Source organism: Pteropus vampyrus, unplaced genomic scaffold (assembly GCF_000151845.1).
Source record: "Pteropus vampyrus isolate Shadow unplaced genomic scaffold, Pvam_2.0 Scaffold66, whole genome shotgun sequence".
Lineage (NCBI taxonomy): Eukaryota > Metazoa > Chordata > Mammalia > Chiroptera > Pteropodidae > Pteropus > Pteropus vampyrus.
In genome coordinates, this window is record NW_011888847.1 from 8,342,915 (window position 1) to 8,363,144 (window position 20,230).

At 34.5% G+C, this 20,230-nt stretch overlaps 2 protein-coding genes and 1 pseudogene across 5 annotated transcripts in view; 2 read left to right on the top strand and 1 right to left on the bottom strand.

The window, feature by feature from the left end:
• The window catches only part of SOS1 (SOS Ras/Rac guanine nucleotide exchange factor 1), a 131,268-nt gene extending 117,581 nt beyond the window's left edge, over positions 1-13,687 (top strand). For 3 of the 4 annotated variants that reach the window (XM_011361376.2, XM_011361379.2, XM_011361380.2), the window contains 4 exons: positions 439-703; positions 6,020-6,064; positions 7,744-7,862; positions 8,796-13,687. In XM_011361376.2, coding sequence (XP_011359678.1) covers positions 439-703; positions 6,020-6,064; positions 7,744-7,862; positions 8,796-9,287 — 921 coding nt within the window. In that variant the 3' untranslated portion in view covers positions 9,288-13,687. The remainder of the gene's footprint in view (positions 1-438; positions 704-6,019; positions 6,065-7,743; positions 7,863-8,795) is intronic. The other variant, XM_011361377.2, reaches the window with a different exon arrangement.
• Positions 13,688-14,208: 521 nt separating this feature from the next.
• Positions 14,209-14,327, top strand: LOC111740685 (annotated as a pseudogene).
• A 4,063-nt stretch (positions 14,328-18,390) lies between these two features.
• The window catches only part of ARHGEF33 (Rho guanine nucleotide exchange factor 33), a 44,209-nt gene continuing 42,369 nt past the window's right edge, over positions 18,391-20,230 (bottom strand). Inside the window, exon 17 of the mRNA XM_011361381.2 lies at positions 18,391-19,142. Within this exon, the coding sequence (XP_011359683.1) occupies positions 19,013-19,142 (130 nt within the window). The 3' untranslated portion in view covers positions 18,391-19,012. The remainder of the gene's footprint in view (positions 19,143-20,230) is intronic.

The following is a 20,230-nucleotide window of genomic DNA, read 5'->3' on the forward strand; positions in this document are numbered from 1 at the left end:
GCTCCGATGATCCTGATAGGATTATTGTATTATAGCATAATAAGGTATCATAATTCTTAATAATGATGCCGACTTTTCCAGCAAGGTTAAATTAGTTCTTCAACCAAGTCTGTTTAAAAAGCCAGAGAAATATACAACATATCTTAAAAAATTTCCATTCGAAAAATATTAAAATAACAAATACTCTGCTATTTATAGGACTAAGACAATTATTTAAAGAAATTCATTCCCTAATAATTTAGATAGCTAAGACTTTATGGAAATGGGGCGTTAAAGGCTTTAACTTGAACGCTTTAATTCGAACCATCATGTAACTTCTTTATTAGTGGTTTATGGTTTTCCTAGATATTAGTTGAATTTTACAAGGCATAAAAATAGATAAACGTTCCTTTCTATTATGGTATTGTAAGTATTGTGTTTCTTTTGATGTGTCTACAGCCAAAAAAATATAGCTATCCCTTAAAATCTCCTGGTGTTCGTCCATCAAACCCAAGACCAGGTACCATGAGACATCCCACACCTCTGCAGCAGGAGCCAAGGAAAATTAGTTACAGTCGGATCCCTGAAAGTGAGACAGAAAGTACAGCATCTGCACCAAATTCTCCAAGAACACCGTTAACACCTCCTCCTGCTTCTGGTGCTTCTAGTACCACAGATGTTTGCAGCGTATTTGATTCTGATCATTCGAGCCCTCTTCACTCAAGTAAGTGCTAAAATTTTAAGTGCCTTAAAGTAGTTGTTAATATTGTATGCTAGACATCAAAAAGAATATAGTTTTATTTTTTGTAAATTTGTAGGGAAATACTATTTCAAAAGATATTATAAAAGTGTAAAACAAACTCTAACAACTTAAAAAATTTTAATGATTTGAACAGCTCTCTTTATATTATACTTTATTGAAAGGCATGTGATGAAATTGGTAATTTAAAACTTCATTTGAGTGTTTATTTTTAATTGATGAATTTAAAATGCATTCCTCATATCCAGAGGAAACAAAGATAACTCCTAAAATCTGCAAGTAATGTCATTCCAGTGCTTTAAATGCTGCCTCCAAAATTATTATATTTGAATACTACTCAGTACATCATTTCCTTCCCACCAAACTCTATAGTTGACAGTTTTGCAGTTTATCCAATTCAAACGCCTGTTTAACTTTTCTCAGTCTATACCATCCAGCAGATGGTATGTATAAAGCCTGCTAATACCCTATCTATGCTTTCAAGCCCAGCCATACAAATCTCACAGACTGCATACTATTGCTCATTCCTTTCTTATTTCTAGATCACTACTATCCAATAAAATTTAATGTAAGCCACATGTATAACTTTGAATATTCTCTAGTCACATTAAAAAAAATTAGGTGAAATTAATTTTAATGTTTTATTTAGCCCAGTATCTGTAAAACATTGTTATTTCAACATGAAATCAATATAAAAATTTATTAACGAGATATAGTACATTCTCATTTTGTTCTAAATCTTCAAAATCCAGTATACATTTTACATAGCACTTCTCAATGTGGACTAGCCACATTCAGATGTGTAATAACCATATGTGGCTAGTGGCTACCAAACTATAGCTCAGCTCCAGCCCTTTGAAGAGGTTACCTTTTATATATACATCGTTCTAATCAATTTCATATAGAGCTTTAAAGCTCTACTAAGAACAAAGTACCTTTTTTCATTCATTATTAAATCAAAACTTGAATCTAATCACCTTTAACCCTCTCACAACCACTTCCACATGCTCTCCCCATTGGCTGTCTTAGCACAATGTACAGATCAAATTCTTCCCTAGTATTTGACAACAGAATCAGTTTTCAGAGGCAGCATGACATTATTATCGGGGAAGAGGTTGAGAAGTACTGACCTAAGAGTCAGGAATCCTGGTTTGTCATTCCAGTCTGCTAGTGAGCATTCTGATTTTATGTAAAATACTTTTCTAAGCCTTCTGGGGATCAAACTAGATTTCTAAGGTTTCTTTCAACTCAGACTAACTTCTTAACAAATTCTATTTAAAATTGTTCTTTGGAGGTAGATTGTTTTGAGATTTTGTCCAGAATCCTATTTATTTATTCCTGTGTTATATATTTGTAGTTACCCAGCAGTTTGTCTTGTCTTTATACCACCTAAAATGTAGTTGTTTTAATAACTACTGCATCTCTGCTACTGAAAGTAATGGAGTTATATTATGCACATAGTACACTATCAGATATTTTTGATAAGTTCAAATAAACACCAGCTTAAAAAAAAAAATTCCATTAATTGCCCCAAACTCACCAACCTCCTAAATTAAGTAGTAAAATAAAACCAGTACTTTTTGCAATACCTGACTTGAAAATCATTATTTATTCTGATCCATTTAACTCTTTGCAGGGTTTTTTCCTCTAGAGCAGATGACTAAGATCCATATTATAAAGATTCCCATATAAATAAATTATTCAAATCACATAAAAGCCATCAATTGTGAATTTTACTTCTCTAAGAAGTAACTAAAAGTGGAAGAAGTGAAAAAAACAGGACATAAGCACATTACGTTGGCTATTAGTACTAAATATGTAAATGATTAGTCCAAAAGGGAAGAAGGAATCATTTTGGAATGCAGTGCTCTGGATTAGAGCTTTGTCATATATGGCACTGGAACAATATTAAGTTAAATAACTGGACAAGTGGAGAAACGATTGTTCCAGGAGTTAGGCTTTATAATCTTAGCCTTGAGGGTTTTCTCAATTTCTCTTTCTTTGTGATAAAGAAAACCTCTATTACTATTCTCTTTGCTCTTAGTAAAAATTGAAAATAACGTTTCGAAATCAAATAAACCAGCATAATATAAATCTATATGTTTAGTTAGTCCTTTACTTAAAACTTATCAGCAGCCTATGTGTATTAAAGGTCTTCATCTGCTGTCGACCCTAATCCTGCTTAACAGATCTGCCAGTATTGTGGGTGGGGAGTAGGAGGGCAGGGAGGGGAAGTGACCGGAATGCCCAACTTGCTACCCACTGTGCTGCCACCAGAGCGAATACCTGTTTCCTTATTTTTCTAGGGCCTGGCAGGTAAGAGCTGCTGTGCCAACATTTTTATGTCATTTGAACATATTCCACTCAGTACAAAGTTGTAGGAAGTTCCACTGCTTATGTTTTTCAAAAGGCAAAGTTTGACTAAAATGTTTGATTGGTTGTAATAGTACTTCTTTGCTTCTTATAGTTTTTTCCCAAAAACAATTTACTTTAAACCCAATAACTTTTAAAAAATAAAAATAAAAAAATATAAAGCCAGTAATTAATTTATTCAGCTAGTATCTGTTGTATATTTCACTCCTTGCCAAGCAATTAAACATCTTCTCTGGTAAAGCTTACAATCTTACTGAGGGATGAAAAACATAGTACAAAGAAAAGTCATAGTTAAATGTTTAACCTTTATTAAACGCTGTGATTCTCTTTGTAATATATTTTTCACCTCTCAGTAAGATTGTAAGCTTTGCCAGAGATGTGTAAGTGCTTATTTAGCAAATGCTAAATGAGTGGTGAAGACATAAATACTGTAAGAAATTTACACAAAGATAACAGAATGGGCAAGAATAGTCATGGAATGCTTTGTGGTGAAGACAGGAAAGGAAATTGGCTCCCTAGTTAGTGCTGCTTCCGGCTCTGCACCTTGCCCTGGCCAGGTCTACCTCTGAGGTGATGGTGACAGTGATAAGAAAAGGGGAAAGACCACCGAACTCACTGTTCATTTCTGCTGCGATAGCAAGGAGAGGAGAATCGAGTGCTCTTGGTATCTCCCTGTTTGAAGGCTGCCTGGCCATAACAGGGAGCCAGATGTCTGACCTGGTCTGTGTGCTGCAAATGAGCTTTAGCTCCACCCCTTATAGGGGAGGCTTTGCCAAGAAAGGAAGTATTTATTTCAAGCATTTTAAGCTGGAATGCAAGGATTTTCTTCATAGAGGATTGTTGTAAATTATTAGTTTCAAATCTCAAATACATTTGCATTTAATAGGCTTTTGTGAATTGAAGAAGTTATCTATGATTTATATAAATTTTTTCTATAGGGAAATGCTTGTTCCTGTTTCAGGAATGACTCATTTATAAATTGGAGAGTATCTTCAACAGTGGTTTCAACTCTAACTATGTATTACAATACCCTGAGAAGCTATAAGAAAAAAAATCTATATTCCTAGCCCATGCTTGAATTAGACTGGCATTGGCACCTGGGCATCAGAATTTTTTAAAAGCTTCCCAGGGGATTCTAAAGCACGGCCAAGATTGAAGACCATTTATCTATTGTTTGGGATTTGTACTTTATAAATGAATACTACCTTTTTAATTAATTAGATTTCACCCCTAAGTCATTATCAATAAATTTGTTCAGTATCTAGCTGACAGGCATTTCCAGTATATTTTTTTTTGATTACAGCATGTATAATTCTGAAAGGGATTTTTATAGCATTTTCCCAGCTGTGAGACCAAGTACTTAGTTTAAGGTGACAAATCAGAAAAGTGCCCCAAATTTACCAAATGCATGATTCTGAGCCCGTGCTGATTATAAATATGATCAAAGCCAGGTCTGCCTTGTGTGCACAAGTGTGTGTGTATAAGTATAATTATTCTTTCTAAAAGCCTTCAGTTTGTAGCTGTCATGAGCTTTGTGCATTGATTTTATTCCTATATTGTACTAAGTGTACTACCATGTTCATGAGGCTTATCTCCAGGAGGCATATTTATTTCCTTTCCAAGTGGAAAATACAGAAGTAGGTAAACACTAGAGCTGGATACTCTCTTCACCTCCGTTATGTCATAGGTGCCTACCAAGTAGTGAAGAGAATCATTAACAGAGCAACAGTTTCATTTATTATCAAGGTATAAAAGTAAATTTTAATTGTCTGAGAGATAACTTATTAGAATTAGCTAGATGCAACTCTAGTAACTATGACCTCTAAATAAATATCAGTACAAATGAAAAGGAGATAATCAGTCAATTATTTGAAATTGGCACTATCTGGGAAATAAGACCACTTGTATCTGTATAAGCATCAAATTAATAGTATTGCCAGCTGAACCTGGAACATAAAAATTATCCTTGTTCCGACCAAAGAAGCTGGAAAAAACAATGGTCTAAATTATTTGAGTGACTGTCTATTATGCAAAAATGAGAGAGAGGCCTGAATTTTTAAAAATTAGCTTAGTCTAGTGTTATAGGTATTATTTTAGTCTCTTGGATGTTATCTATAAGTAATATGAGGTAGTGTAACATAAACAATTCTATTTGCCTAAAACCAGTATACATTAGCCTTTTGTCTTAGTTTTTCTCCTTTAATGCTCTTGAGGCTTTGGCTTTTATGATTTTCATTTCTTTTTCTTAAAAGAATTAACATTGCTGAAATTAGACATTCTAAATTTATCAGTGAGTTGCCTATATAAAATGGGTCAAAGCACCAAATGTTTATTGATTTTTTTTAAAAAAAGCAATGTCAAGAATATAGAAGGAAAATAGGTACATCATTTTCAAGCTTGTTTGTTAATATCCAAAGCTGTAGTTATTTTATGAAGAGAATATATGCGTCAAGAATATTTTCAAAGGTATACAACAATAATATTAGTTAGAAATTCCCTTTTATTTTTCAATTTATATATTATTTTCTACTTATTTCACAAATTTGAGTTTTCAAAATATCTTTACCACATGACATATTTATGTCCAGCTGCATTCTTTGCTCAAATTGGGTTTATACATTTTTTAAGTCTTCTACTAATATAGGATATTTTAGTTTATCATGAATGCTTTTCATTTAATTATTATGACATCAAATAGTGAATCTAAAAGGAATATTCAGAATTCCCAATATATTAACTCAGTTCTTTATTTTTCTCAAAATAAGTAGTAATGAGCTTTTACTAAAGACTGTGTACCATTCTTTAAACTAGAATGACAAAAATAACATTTTTATCATAAATTTTTACAAATGAGTTGAATATATCATTGAAAGAAAAAAATCTACTTTTTCTTGTTTCCTTTCACAGGCAGCGATACCGTCTTTACCCAACTTACACTGTCCCATGGCCCAAGTTAGTATATTTGGTTTAAGACTCATAATTCTCGCTTTGGCTTTAAAAATTAAACCAAGTGTAACCTTTCCTGCTAAAACTCTTCTTGGGCCTGACAGCATTGGTACCTTGCTTGCAGCATCTTAGAAGTGAGGCCTTCACTTGTGCTATCTTTTGATCATAAATGATTTGCTTAAACTTATATATTTTTCATGCTTTTTGTAAAACTTTTTTTCTCTTTTAAAAGATCATTATTGTATGGGTGGCTTCCACATTTAACCATTTCTCTTTTCCAACTATAGAGTTCTAAATATGTTTTACTGCTCAACTTAAAAAAAAAAAAAGCAAGAGCATGCATGCGCATATGGGAATGCTGGCAGCTACGTGCAGTGTCTAAACCAGAAAATACACTGGCAACAGCGCAGATTATAGGCAAATAACTTATTTGACTCTAGAACTATCTTATAATTGCAACTACTTAAATTATATGGCCTAAATATTCATCACCATTAAGCAAAATGAAGTTCCACTGTAGACATTTGCTTTTAATTTTAAAGTAAACAATTCACCAAATTATTCCATCAGCTTTAAGCTAATAAGGTTAATGTTTTTTGCTGTTCTTTATACAAACGATTTAAAAATGTGTACAACAGAAAATATTAGTTATAAGCTAAATTAACTTACATAGTCTCTTAAGAAAAAAGGTAGGTGATCAAATGTTGTTCATTTGAATAATATCAGTACACAAGTACTCTTTTAAGTTCTATATTGCTATAACATTTAATTGACAAAATAAAAACTGTCAATGCTTAAAGGAAAAAAAGAATCTGCCAAGTATGATTTTGAATGATTACTTAAGTATTTTTCATAAATGTTTTATAGTACTCATAAACTAGCTAACAACTTATGTAAATAATGTCTTTTAAAGTGTAATTATTTACATGCCTATATTATGCCCTCATCATCATAAATGTCTGTAAGATAGGTTCCAGTTAGAAGCATTACTTACCTTTTTGTGCCAGTTCATCAACTTATTCTTAAATCAGGTTTATTAGATTCTAGCATAATTTCTGTTATTATCAGGGCTTCTTTAGACATCTTGAATAGTTCTATTACAATTAAAATTTTTGGATTAGAATATGATGAACCTGATTTTACTTACCCAGTAAAGAGATCCTATATCTAAGCAAAATGAGAGGCCTTTCCCACAGACATTAGATTCTCTCCCTGGCATCCTTGGAGATAATTGCTGGGAGAAACATTGGGAGAGTGGTTAAGATCAAAACTAATCCCAAGGACTATCCAGTAACGACAGGAGAATTCTATACTAATAAGGGCAGAGAAAAAAAAAAAGCCCATCACAAAAGCTTAACAAAAGTTACCATTCCAAACAAAGGTTTTAATAATTTGCTGTCTCTCCCAGAAATCTGAGAATCAGACCCAAATTAAAATTTTCAATTATAGATTAACAGTGGGAATATTATTTTATTCAAGAAGCAAAATAACAGTATATGTTAGGCAGCTTCTTTCTGAAAATTCTGCTAAAAATTTCTGCATGCTTTTATAGCAGTTTGCTTTAATAAAGGAAATAATATTGGGTATTGGTTTAATAAATGTAAGCAGTTTCCAGCTAAGCCTTTCAGGACTAATAGATGAAATAAAATTCCTGTGAACTTTTTTAAAAATTTAACATCCTACAGGATCTGCTTCAGTATCATCTATAAGTTTAACCAAGGGCACTGATGAAGTGCCTGTCCCCCCTCCTGTTCCTCCACGAAGACGACCAGAATCTGCCCCAGCGGAATCGTCGCCATCTAAGGTAAAGTAGAAAATCTTGTTATCTGGAAACTGGAATCATTACAGTTACATTATACTCAATTGCTGCGTCTAGTTTAGTTCTTAGTAGATTAGGTTAACACTTCAGAGAATTTAGGCTTAATGGAGTTTAAACAGGATTAAATATGGATTTACCGTACAGTGAAGTTTGTTTTCTTCTGAAGTTAGTTTTTTTGTATATTTTCAAAACCCTTATAAATCTAAATCATAGGTACTGTCAAGGAAAAAACAAGTAACCTGTAAAATAAGAGTAATACAGTCTCAAGCAGTTCTTCAAAAAACATGCACAGAGAAAGAGAGAAGGAAAAGAGGCCTGAAGCTTTATATGAAAGCACACTTTAAGTGAAATTGTATATTATACATGCTAAACATTACCTATCTGAGCCCTTAATCGTGAATCTGACATGCTTTTAAATGGGATGCCATGAATTCTGAGTTGGAAGAAATCTTAAATGCACATAATAGCTGTTTTCCACCTATTTAAACTTCTTTCTTTGCCAGCTCTTAATTCGATTCAGTGGGTCTCAAAGTGTCCAGAGGGCAGAGCACCTGGACAAATCAAGACACTCTTTGCAGAACATCCTGAAATGTTAATATAGTAAGTTTAATATTGTAAAATTAACAGGTAACTGATGTTAAATCAGAAACGATCTTAGATTAAGTGATAGATAAACAGTAGCAAACAACAAAATTTTGAGAAAAGTAAATAAAGTAAAAATTTAACATTGAGGAAAGAAAATTTCTTTTTAATGAATCGGCATAACCTCCCATTTAAAACATGGCAAAACTATCAGATCCACACCTACGGTTCTTCCAAAGGCACGTTTGAAAATCCCAACTTAATTCTTAATATAGTCATGGTACTACATAAATTAAATTATTAATAAATGTGTTTTATTTTTTTCATTTGTCTTAGATTATGTCTAAGCATTTGGACAGCCCCCCAGCAATTCCTCCTAGGCAACCCACATCAAAAGCTTATTCACCACGATACTCAATATCAGACCGGACTTCTGTATCAGACGCTCCTGAAAGCCCTCCCTTGTTACCACCACGAGAACCTGTGAGGACACCTGATGTTTTCTCAAGCTCACCACTACATCTCCAACCTCCCCCTTTGGGCAAAAAAAGTGATCATGGCAATGCCTTCTTCCCAAACAGCCCTTCCCCCTTCACGCCACCTCCTCCTCAAACACCTTCTCCTCATGGCACGAGAAGGCATCTGCCATCACCACCGTTGACACAAGAAGTGGACCTTCATTCCATTGCTGGGCCACCTGTTCCTCCACGACAAAGCACTTCTCAACATATTCCTAAACTCCCTCCAAAAACTTACAAAAGGGAGCACACACACCCATCCATGCACAGAGATGGACCACCACTGTTGGAGAATGCCCATTCTTCCTGAGATCCTCTGTACCAGGATGTACATTTTCCTGTCCCCAAATCCATTGCTGGCAATGGATGCACTGAATGTGCCAGCACTGAGGAGTTAAAATGAGAACTCCAAACACTAACGACTCTACTTCAAAATGCAGTATAAGACAATGAATTTTAACCTAGATGTAATGATAAAATGAAAATGATATTCATTTAGCATACGAAAAGACTAATCTAGAGGAATTGGACAACTGATTGCACCTGAAACTCAATTAAAGGGACATTTTCCAGCCAATGAGCTGGAGTCCTGTTTTTGTGAAGTGATCTTTATCATTAAAGGGATGGAAAACACAGTCTAGTGTCCAGCAGGCCCACATGATGACAGTTTTTGTAATTCAAAATATTATGCACTTTTTAAAAAATCTCAAACAGGGATCTCATGTCCTCCTTTGTTTTCCTTTGCTTTTACTTAACCGACTTTAGAATATTTTCTTGAAAATCATTCAAAGGACTGTGAGGAAAGGCTGTGGTACCTGACCTTGTTGGAACCAAGGCCCAGCACTGTACTACAGTCCTGTTTACAGATTATTACAGTGAATTGAATGAAATGAATGGGTACCGAGGCTTCACCAAAGAGGTACTTTTTTTTTTAAAGAATAATTATACCAATTTTAAGAGCATTCCCCCCACCCACCCTCCTTATACAAACAAAATGTAGTGGTGTTGCCTTCAAATGAGAATTTTTGTGTCATTAAGATGACAGAAGAACTTTTTAAAAAATGTCAAGTATATGATTTACATTTAGGAGACTGTTAATCTATGCTAGATTGTCATTTGCCTCCCTCCCCCCATAAAAGTTTACTGGTAATCCATGTCATGGCTCGTAGCTGTCTCTCTAACAATACTATGGAAATGTAGTCACCCAGTGTGAAAAGGAGCACTTAGTACTTGCTGGCCATCACTGACACCGTTCATGTTTTACTAATAGTTGAGTAATCAGCATATCTAGAATTACCTTGCATTGCCTAAATCATGTGTATATAGTGAATGTTATATAATAAATCTGGCAGGTCTGTTTTAATTTAATTGAATAAAGATACAAATACTTTGTTTGGCTGGCATATATTAAATTATTATATGGAGAAAATGGTTGATTCTTATTTCTTTCAGTTGAAACACACACATACACAAACACTAAGCATAACAGCACGTATTGTGGTACGCCTTGGTTTCTAGTTCTGGATGTATGTATTCATCTTAAAGAATGACCTAAAGTTGCAGTTTGGCATGTAGGAAAATATTCGGTTAGATTAGGATGGGTATCTTTTAAGCAGAACTTTGAAAGTTTTTAATTTCCTAGGCAACATGTACACAGCTTGTTAAAGTTTATATTAAACATTCTACCTTGCTTGAGGTCTTTGCTCTATCAAAACTATTCGTAATAGAACATCTACCTACATCATTAATATCATATGGATTATTCATTAAGCCTATGTACTGACCTTCTGAGTCTAACAAATACTGTGACTGAAATGCATGCAACTTGTTGAAGACAAAATATTTTATTAATCTCCACTATAATGTCTGAATTGTGCAGTATTCCATCTTTAGGGAGTCATCAGTTCATCAATATGTGCATGTGTCCTCCCAATAATGAAGCAACATTTCAACATTTCTGTTAACCATGTCATTAGAAACATTAGAAGTGCTACATCATGGTAACCTAATACTTTATTAATTTCCTGTAACATTTATTAGAGCATTAAATGTACATTAAATAGTACAATGTATAGTCCTTTAAGACCAGAATGTTGATTGCATCATCATTAAGCAGTCCATCCTATCATAACCTTATTTATTTGTTAGAGTTGAATCTTTAATATCTGTACTATTCCTACCTATTATGATAGCCATTTTTCTCTTTGTAAAATGTCTCCTTTTAAAAGTCTCCCAAAAAAATTAATTTCAAATCCACCCTTGTATGCAAAGTGTCCATAAGACCATTCATTCAATAAGTATTAATCTAAGCCTACTTACTAGTGCTGCTATAAGTAATCATAATACACATTCCAGAATCTCCCATGCCTTTTTATTAGACCAGCTTCATTGTCCCTAGGATTTCCCTTTAAATGTCTTACTGATCACTTCTCTTTTTAATAACCCCATTCCCACTCCAAATGAGAACCTGAGAAAAGTCACATTGGAGCCCATTCAATATCTCTCTGGCCAGTGTGTTCGCCTTCAATAAGGGTTTTCAACCTGCCTGATCGTATAAAAAGGAAAAACTCAAGATTTGGCATTCTAATCATATTTCTCCACAAAGGGAAGGGAACCATTCTTCTACCCTGGTGGTTCTAGGAGACCACTTCACTGTGCATCAGCTTGGTATGCATTGTGGATAGAGGATATTTTTATTTTGAAGTGTGACATCTGGGTAAAAATACTTTATGAAGTGGTAACTAATTAGAAAAATTCCAATTGGGTGCCCTTAAATGGAGGTGAAAAAAACTATCCTTGCCTTCACATGTGTAACATTAACTAGCTGACAAATTTATCCTTTGTAGTGTGTAAAATATACTTAATCAGGGACAAGAAGTGGCTGAGAAGATAAATGCATCACCACAAAATTCTGCTTTTGAATCTGGGACAACACAGTCAATGCAGCATGACTTTTTCTAAACCAGATTCCAAAATATGGAACATTTCTTTTAGAAACAAATGTTCCTAGATGTTTTATTATCTTTGGATCACACAAAATATTTCTAGGTTGAATTTACTTAAGTGAGTTGAAAACTAATATAATAGAATGGGAGTATTTTGTTCTAAGCACTTAAAAGCAGGAACAGATAAACATGTTTCTAAATTTATTGAAGAACAAGTTATTTACTCTTCCAAATTCTCCAATGTATTTTAAGAGTACAAATTATCAAGAAATATACAAACATGAAAAGTTTCCTTAATGAAAGGTTGTTGGGTATCAAATTATGTGGTTAATAGGTTACTAGGCTCCCAACTCAAGAATGTTTTACTGAATCCAAATTTAGCAAAGAGCACGCCATGTTAATTATATTACAATCAAGAGAACAGTCTAGTAAATGTACTATTTCAGTTGGAACTGTATTATGGTTCTAAAGTCTTCCTTAATGGGTTTTTTCATAAATCAAAAATTACCCAAGCCTAAAATGAGTTGGTATCTATCATCATGCTCTTCAAGTTTAGCTTACTTTAGTCATGTATTTAATAGTTTCTTTTAATGACCGCTTAAATTCAGTTTTAAGTGGCTCAGCAAACCAATAATGGATGTGGAGAGAAGAGTGTCCCAATTTATTAGTGTTGTACATATTGAGAAAGACCTTTTTTTTTTTCCTCCAGGTTTAGAAAGAAACAAGATTTAACCATTTATTTCTTGGTATTCTGCTGCTATGGGTAGGTCACTTATTCTTTTAACCTATATTGTTTGTTATACAAGTGCAGGTCGTGTTGTATTGCACATTAATCTTTACCAGTAAAATGAACATCACAAGGTTAAAACCAGTTTGGCTGAAAGAATTATGCAGTAAAATTATAAGGGAAAGTGATGACTTAGTTTATTCAGTATTTTTCTTTTGAAACATCTCATTACTAACTTTGAAAATCATTTCATAATCCCTTATACGTGAGCCAATAAAATATTTTAAGCTCTAGTTAAGAAAAGCATGAAGTCTATATGATAAATCTAAACAACAAAAGCACTTGTAACTTGTTTTGTAAATTTCATGCCTTATTTTCCATTTTTGACACCGTAAAGTGCATTTTCTGTCAACTGTGAGTAAATTTCCCTTTTGCCTTTAATGAAAATAGTGCATTAAGTAGCCAACTGCTGCAAAATTATAAAGCAAGTTAGCTAAAGGTGGATCACATTGGACTACCACTCAAAGATGCATAACAGATGGAAGTCACATGTGTGGCTTTAGGGAAAGCGCACCTGTGCCAGATGCATGCCACTTTCAGTAGCTGCCAAATGTGCCTTTTATTAAAACATCTCTAATTTTTTTCTTCAAGTCAGCATTTGGGGGCGGGATCAGGGCAGGGGTCTTTGGGGTGCAAATATCTGGTGAAACCCATCAGAGAAGAAGCCTTTGTCAAAGTGACATGTAAAACTTTAGTTGAAACATGTTGTGTGTGTATATATATGTGTATTTGCCTTTGTTTAGTAGCACGATATTTGCTAAAATAATTGTCAAAAAATTGCTCTGTCAGTCTTACTTTGATGTAAAAACAAAGTGTGGTCTATACATCTAATATGGCCTTTGTACCTAACTATGTTCGTAGATAATCTTTGTATTCTATGTGCAGCAGTATTTGGTTTGCATTTAAAGTGAAAATAATGGCTGTTATTTTTCTGGCATTACTAAGATAAACTGAAAAATAATAAAGAAAAATGCCTTACATAGCCTGCAAGTGTATTATTTTTGCATGTATTTATTTTAAAGGGCAATATTTTTGTCATTAGTGACTTTCATTTTAGCTCATACTTTCCATATAGAAAATTTGTTCTTTTTCATGGTCTTGTTTTGGAGGCATTTATTCCTGTATCACAATATTATAAAAGAAGTTCAGTATTTCCTTCTATATCAAACCTTATCATTGTAATGAGTGGGAGGCCCTTGGGATGAAAATTAGTACTTTAGTGACCTTGCATTTCACCTGATAAAGTTTCAGAGAGCTGAGGTATCTATATTCCATAAAAGAAGTTGTATGATATCATAGTTCCTTCACAGGCAAGTTTTGCTGAGACCTGCTGGAACATAGCAGGCTGATATTTAGCAGTTCTTTCTAGGCTTGGCATGAAAAAGTAGTTTATGGTTTGCACACTGTAAAGAATTATGCAAATGTGAGGTTATTCATGGTGAACTATAGAATGTAAAAATCGATGAATCCTTAGCTGATACTTTATTTAAAAATTTAGAGTCTACGACCATGCGACCCTGAACAAGCCCGATTCCTTCTGATCTCGGAAGTTAAGCAGGGTCGGGCCTGGTTAGTATTTGAATGGGAGCCCACCTAGGAAGACCAGGTGCTATAGGCATAAAAAATAAAAAAATAAGGGATTTTAAGCTGACAAGGTCCTCACAATCTGTGAGGTCAAACAAGGGTTGCCTCAACTAAAAAAAAAAAAAATTTAAAAATTTAGGCAAGTGAGGCCTGCAGCAGTTAGATGATTTAGCCAACATGTGGCCATTAGTGATTGAGACCACTGACTCAACTTCAATTCCTGATACTCAGAGGACTGCTTTCAGGAAAAACTAAAATTTATTGGTGGTTTTTTTCCCCCCTAGTTTAAAGACATGAAATCAATTTGTATAAATTCCATTTGTAGGCCACTGTGAAATCCAAGTATGTATTATTGAGTATATTCTAGGTAATCAATTGAATAGCTATAGGAAAATAACATTAGTACTGATTCTGAATTTGCTCTTGAAACATCACTTCCTTTGAATTTTAGCCAGGTGCTTTTCTACTTATTTTAATCATGTTAGCTCATCACAGATTCAGGGTGCTTTAAGTCTCCGGGGTACAGCCCACAACTGAGCCTGCCTCTTCGCAGACAGATGCACATGACTTCGAGAAGCAAGGAAAGTTTTGATAAGAGTACAATTCCAAAAAAAGCAGTTTATGCCCATTCTAACATTTTAAGACTTTTGATTGTCATTAGAGGCAAGAAAAAAACTCTAGCCCATTTTTAGAAGCTAGTTTCTCTACCTTCATGACTTATCAAGAAAAGAATCATCACCTTACAGGAGTACAGCAAGCAGGTACTTTGAAATGACACATATCTGTGTTCACATTCTGTTTCTATTATTTACTAGATGTGTGACTTTGGAGAATTTATTCAAATAATGAGTCTCTGTTCCTCATCAATACATAAGGTTAATAAATATACTATTTGGGACTTGTGAGATTTAAAGGTACAGTACGTCCTCACTAAGTATCATCAATAGGTTCTGCAACTTTAAGTGAAACGATGTATAATGAAACAACATTGAACAAAACATCAGTCTAGGACCTGCTGTAATATGTGTAAAGCCCAATGCCTTTTACAGAGTAGTTACTTAATAAGTGGTAACTAAAATTATGAGGGATATGTTTTCAAAATTCACCTGCTATTAGATGTCTTTTAAGAGGTTGATGGTTCATCCTGAAGTCCCCATACTTTCTTTATAGCTTCTTTTAATGTTTATTATAGTCACTTAAATTGGTTTTGAATTACCTTAGTTATAAGCATTTGATAAGGGCCCATCTGACTATTCAACTTTCAACAAGTATTTATTGTCCCAGGTACAGTTCTGATGTTAGGACTATAACAATGAACAAAACAGACAAAAATCCATATCATCATGGGATTAATAATGTAATGAGATATATACAACAGGTAATAATAAATAGGTATAGTATACATTAGAATATTGTAAATGCTATGAACAAGGACAAGGTGCCTAAGAATTTCCCGGACAGGGGAGGTGAAATTTAAATGTGATGGTCAGAGTCAGACTCATGGAGAAGGTGACAGATGATTTAAAGACTTGAATGAGGTAAAGGAATGAGACATGCAAGGATCTGGGGAAAGAATAGGTCAAGTCACAGAGAACAGCTAATTCAAAAACCCAAAGGCAGAGCATACTTGTATATCCGAAAAATAGCAAGGCTACTGGAGGAATGAATATGGGTAGAAAAGGAGATGCCATCAGAGGTTTAATGGGTTCCAGATCACTTGTAATGGCTTTGGCTTCGGTCTGAGAGAAACAGAACCCATAGGAGTCACATGATCTGATTTACATTTTAACAGAGTCACTCTGGCTGCCATGTTGAGAAGAATTATGGGTTAAGAGTGAGAATAAAGAGCCTAGCCCAATAGAAGGCCGCGTGGCCAGTGTGACAGCAGTTGAGGTGGTGAGAAAAGGTCAGAGTCTGGATATGTTTGGAAGACAGCCAATTTGCTTATAGACTAGATGTGGGGTGTCAGAACTGTCAAATGTAACTTCAAGGTTTTGGGGCTTGGAAGGACAAAGTTACTATTAAGGTGGGGAAAATGCATAGACATGTTAAGTTCAATAACTATATCAGACAGCCCGAGAAGGCAGCTGGAGATGTAAGTCTGGAGTTCAGGAGAGACTTGTGAGCTGAAGATATAAAATTGTGAATCACTGTCATAAAGATCATATTTTAAAGCCAATAGACTGAAAAAAGAAAAGATCTAAGCAAAGGAGATCCCTCGGACACTCTAACATTAAGAGAAGGAGAAGAAAGGAGGAACCAGCCAATAGACTAAGAAGGAACTGCCAATGAAGGAAGATGAAAACCAAGAGTATGTTGTGTCCTTGGGGTCTAGTAAAGAAATTACTTCAGAAGGAGGAAGTGGTCAGAATGTCAAATGATATTTGATAGGAAGAGTAAGATGAGTGAGAACGGATCATTTGTTTGGCAAGGCGAAAGTCAAGGATGATCTTGACAAGTAGTCCAGTAGAGTAGTATAGACCTAGTGAGTTTAACAAAGAATGGGAGAAGAGGAACTGGAGCAGTTTCCTCTGTCAAGTGTTACTATAAAAGAAAGCACAGAACTGAGGCATAGCCAGAACAGTCAAGATTTCTTTTGCTTAAAAAAAAGAAAGAAAGAAAGAAAGAAGAGAATGTTTGTATGCTGAAGAAGTTGCCCCAGTTGAAAAGTAATATGTGATAATGGAAGAGGGGATGCATTCTAGTGCTAAATAGAAACAACCCATATAGATAGAAACAGAGATGGTACCCAGCCACAGCCTTTTACCACAGACCCCACTATCTATCTTTAGATGAATAGGTTTATACATATGAGAAACACAACACATTCAGTTTTCCTGCTGAGAATTAAGAGCATTTAATGCTGCTATCTCTGAAGGGAATGAGACAAGAAGAAGGAATAAGAATCTCTATAGATAAGACACAAATTTAGATGATTATCAAAGATTATACACTAAGCTTTTCAAAAACAATAAATTTTGAGAAACAGGTTATTTGGTTTAAGTACAAAAATCTTGAGTACTTTGAATGTCTGATAGTTTCCCAAAACAATATTTTCAGTATTGCCTAAATCACATCCTTAGGTTCTTATAATGATTAAAACTTAGGTCTAGTGTCACACATCAATTTCTATTTTTTCCCTTAAAATACAGGTCTCCATCAAGCAATGCCCCCAAAACTTCTTTGGCCATTTAATAAAAAGAAATCTAATTTCGAAGGAGTTCATTAATTTCAGGAAAATGAAAAGCTTGACTTAAATATTGAAAACTTCAAAAACTTGGCGGCAATCTTTTAAGTGTTTCTGACTACCTATTGTCCAAAATGCTGATGGATGAGTTCTTAAGTAGTCATCAGACAAGTAGAAGAAAACCTGTAACACTTAGAAGTGAAACTTCCTCTATTTTATCAAACACTGCATTATTAGAGGAAAGGTCTCTGGAATAATTAGTTTGGGTGCCAAGATTTTGAAGGAACAGTAACCAAATGCCCCAAATTTATTATAAATAACTGCCAAGGGATAGAGACAAATTGTTTAAACCTAATTTTTTTGTTATGATTCTGATGTTTGTGATATGTCAAGGATGTCAACCATCTTGGACATATCCATGTAGAAATAGAGCACATTTTATTACCCCATCGTCAGGCAAGCCTCATTGCAATGATTCTTCTGTCTGCACTATAAGAACTTTGTTTCTTTACAACTTACTTCTAGAAAACAGAATAAGGTACTGCCAGTCCTACATTTTCATTCCAACCTGGTGTTTGTAGCAACCATTATGGCTGAACTACTAAAGTGCTAATGTTGTAGCCACCTTCTTTCTAGACTGAAGAAAGTCTTTTAAGAGGATGTGGCTAAATCGGTGCTTTTTCCCCCAGTCTATCTGGTCATGAGTGTCTGTGACACTCAGGATCACTAGCGGATCTCTGAATCCTGAGTGCTCAGTAAAACATGTAGACTCTGGACTGTTACCTGCAGCCCAACCCACATAAGGAAAAATGTTTCTTTGGCCTCCCGGTTTCTAAAGAAATCACTGTTCCCTGTACTGGTTTTCATAACCATAGAACAAAAGAAATACTGCTCTTGAGATTCTCTGTCTGTTTGGAGATCAATGTAGTTTTAAGCTTTGAACCTTCTGTATCATGGTTTAAGCACAAATTCTCCACAACTCAAGATTTGCAACATGTAAAATACAATTCTTTTAATTGATTCTTTGCCTTAAAGGGACTTTAGGTATTGCCTTGGAGGTTTTAGAAGACATATGGCAAGACAGAACTGGCCCCTAACATAGTGTATATTAGTCTAAGAACACTGGGATGAATTATAAGCTAAATGACTTGGAAGCAAAAATTAATATCCATGTTAAATATGAACATGCTCAATGTTATACTGGGAAAATGACTTCAAGGTGGAAGTTTATGTTCTTACAAATGTTTATTTTCCTCCAAATTTGTGTTTTTCTGTTAATATTGTGAGAAGTCTTCCATTTTCCTTTTCTCCAATGCTGAGGATCAAAAAGCCAGCTCTCTCAACCATAAACTAATCTTCATCTCTTCAATGTCTTGTTTGTATATTGATCTAGTTTCATATTTAAGTGTTTATATTAGTTTTCCTCAGGGATTTATACATCAATATATATATATGTATATATATTCCTACACAGATATATACAAGCTTTTTATCCTCATCTTACCACTTGACAATACAACTTTAAATATGTTTTACACAGCTGTTCCTTGGTCAAGGTCATTTGCAAGAGCAAGTCGGTTTCTGAAGAAATCTTGTTTGGTGGGTGAAGGATCCATTGAGGGATTCTCATTACTTTTTTCCCTGTATTCTGATCCACTGGACCTAAAATCTCAGCACACAGATAAAGTACAGGTTGATTTGGTTTTAATTGTTTTCAAATATTTTATCCAAATCGTTTTGCATTTGTAAAACAGTTACCTCCTAGATCTGGAATAATTTTTACATCCCCTGAATTTCAAGATTCAGAACATGTGTAACTAAGATTTGCAGCAAACATAAAAAGAATATCTTTCTAATGCTTTATGGGGACAATTGTAATAACTGTGTATGTCAGTGTAAGATATTGTGTAATTACACTATAAAAAGGGAATGAATACAAGCTCAGAAAATTCAAGATATCCTATTTTTGATTCAACCAAATAACTACTTCACAAATTACCAATGCTCTTTAAATTAAAATGGATGGAATTCATTGTTCTCAACCAAGGTTACCAAGGGCCTTTACTGAATTTGGGCATTACATTACAAACTCTTACTTTTGCTTGTTTTCATTTTTAAATGAAAGATTTATTGAAGCCAACCACACAGATATGCTACATTTTGTAGAATGCAGAAATCAGTACAATAATCGAATTGAGGAAATTCTATAATCTCAACCACCACAAAGGAGACCAAGCCCAATCAATAGTCAATAACTCAAATCAGTCCAATTCAGTCCCCAGTCCAGGGCGCATTCTTCCTTTATCTTGGTTAAGCCGGTACGGTAATCCATTCCAGCTCTGCACCTTCTCCAGTCTGTTCATGTCAGAAGTCCCTGGAGGGAGGAGGCTTTCTGGAAATAACCTCTGATGCACTAGGCTGGGGCCCTTTGACTAGCTTAAACTCTGAGCTAGAATGGGTAAAACTAGCCCCGTGACTAAGAACCAATATCAAAAGACCTCATGCAAGATGTATGAAAGCGATGTTAGACATGAAGTTCTTTGTCCAAAGCTCCTATACAACTGAGCATGTTCTCTGTAAGCGGAGGCAGAGTCGGGCACGCTTCCGCCATCCGCAAGAGAAGGCTAAGTTCTTTCACTGTGATTGGTATGCTGAGTCCTCACTGTGGTTATTAAATAAGTTAATTATGACTCTGTCATTTACAGAATTAATTGGGGGAGAATTCAAACATTCCTTTACATTATGCAAGG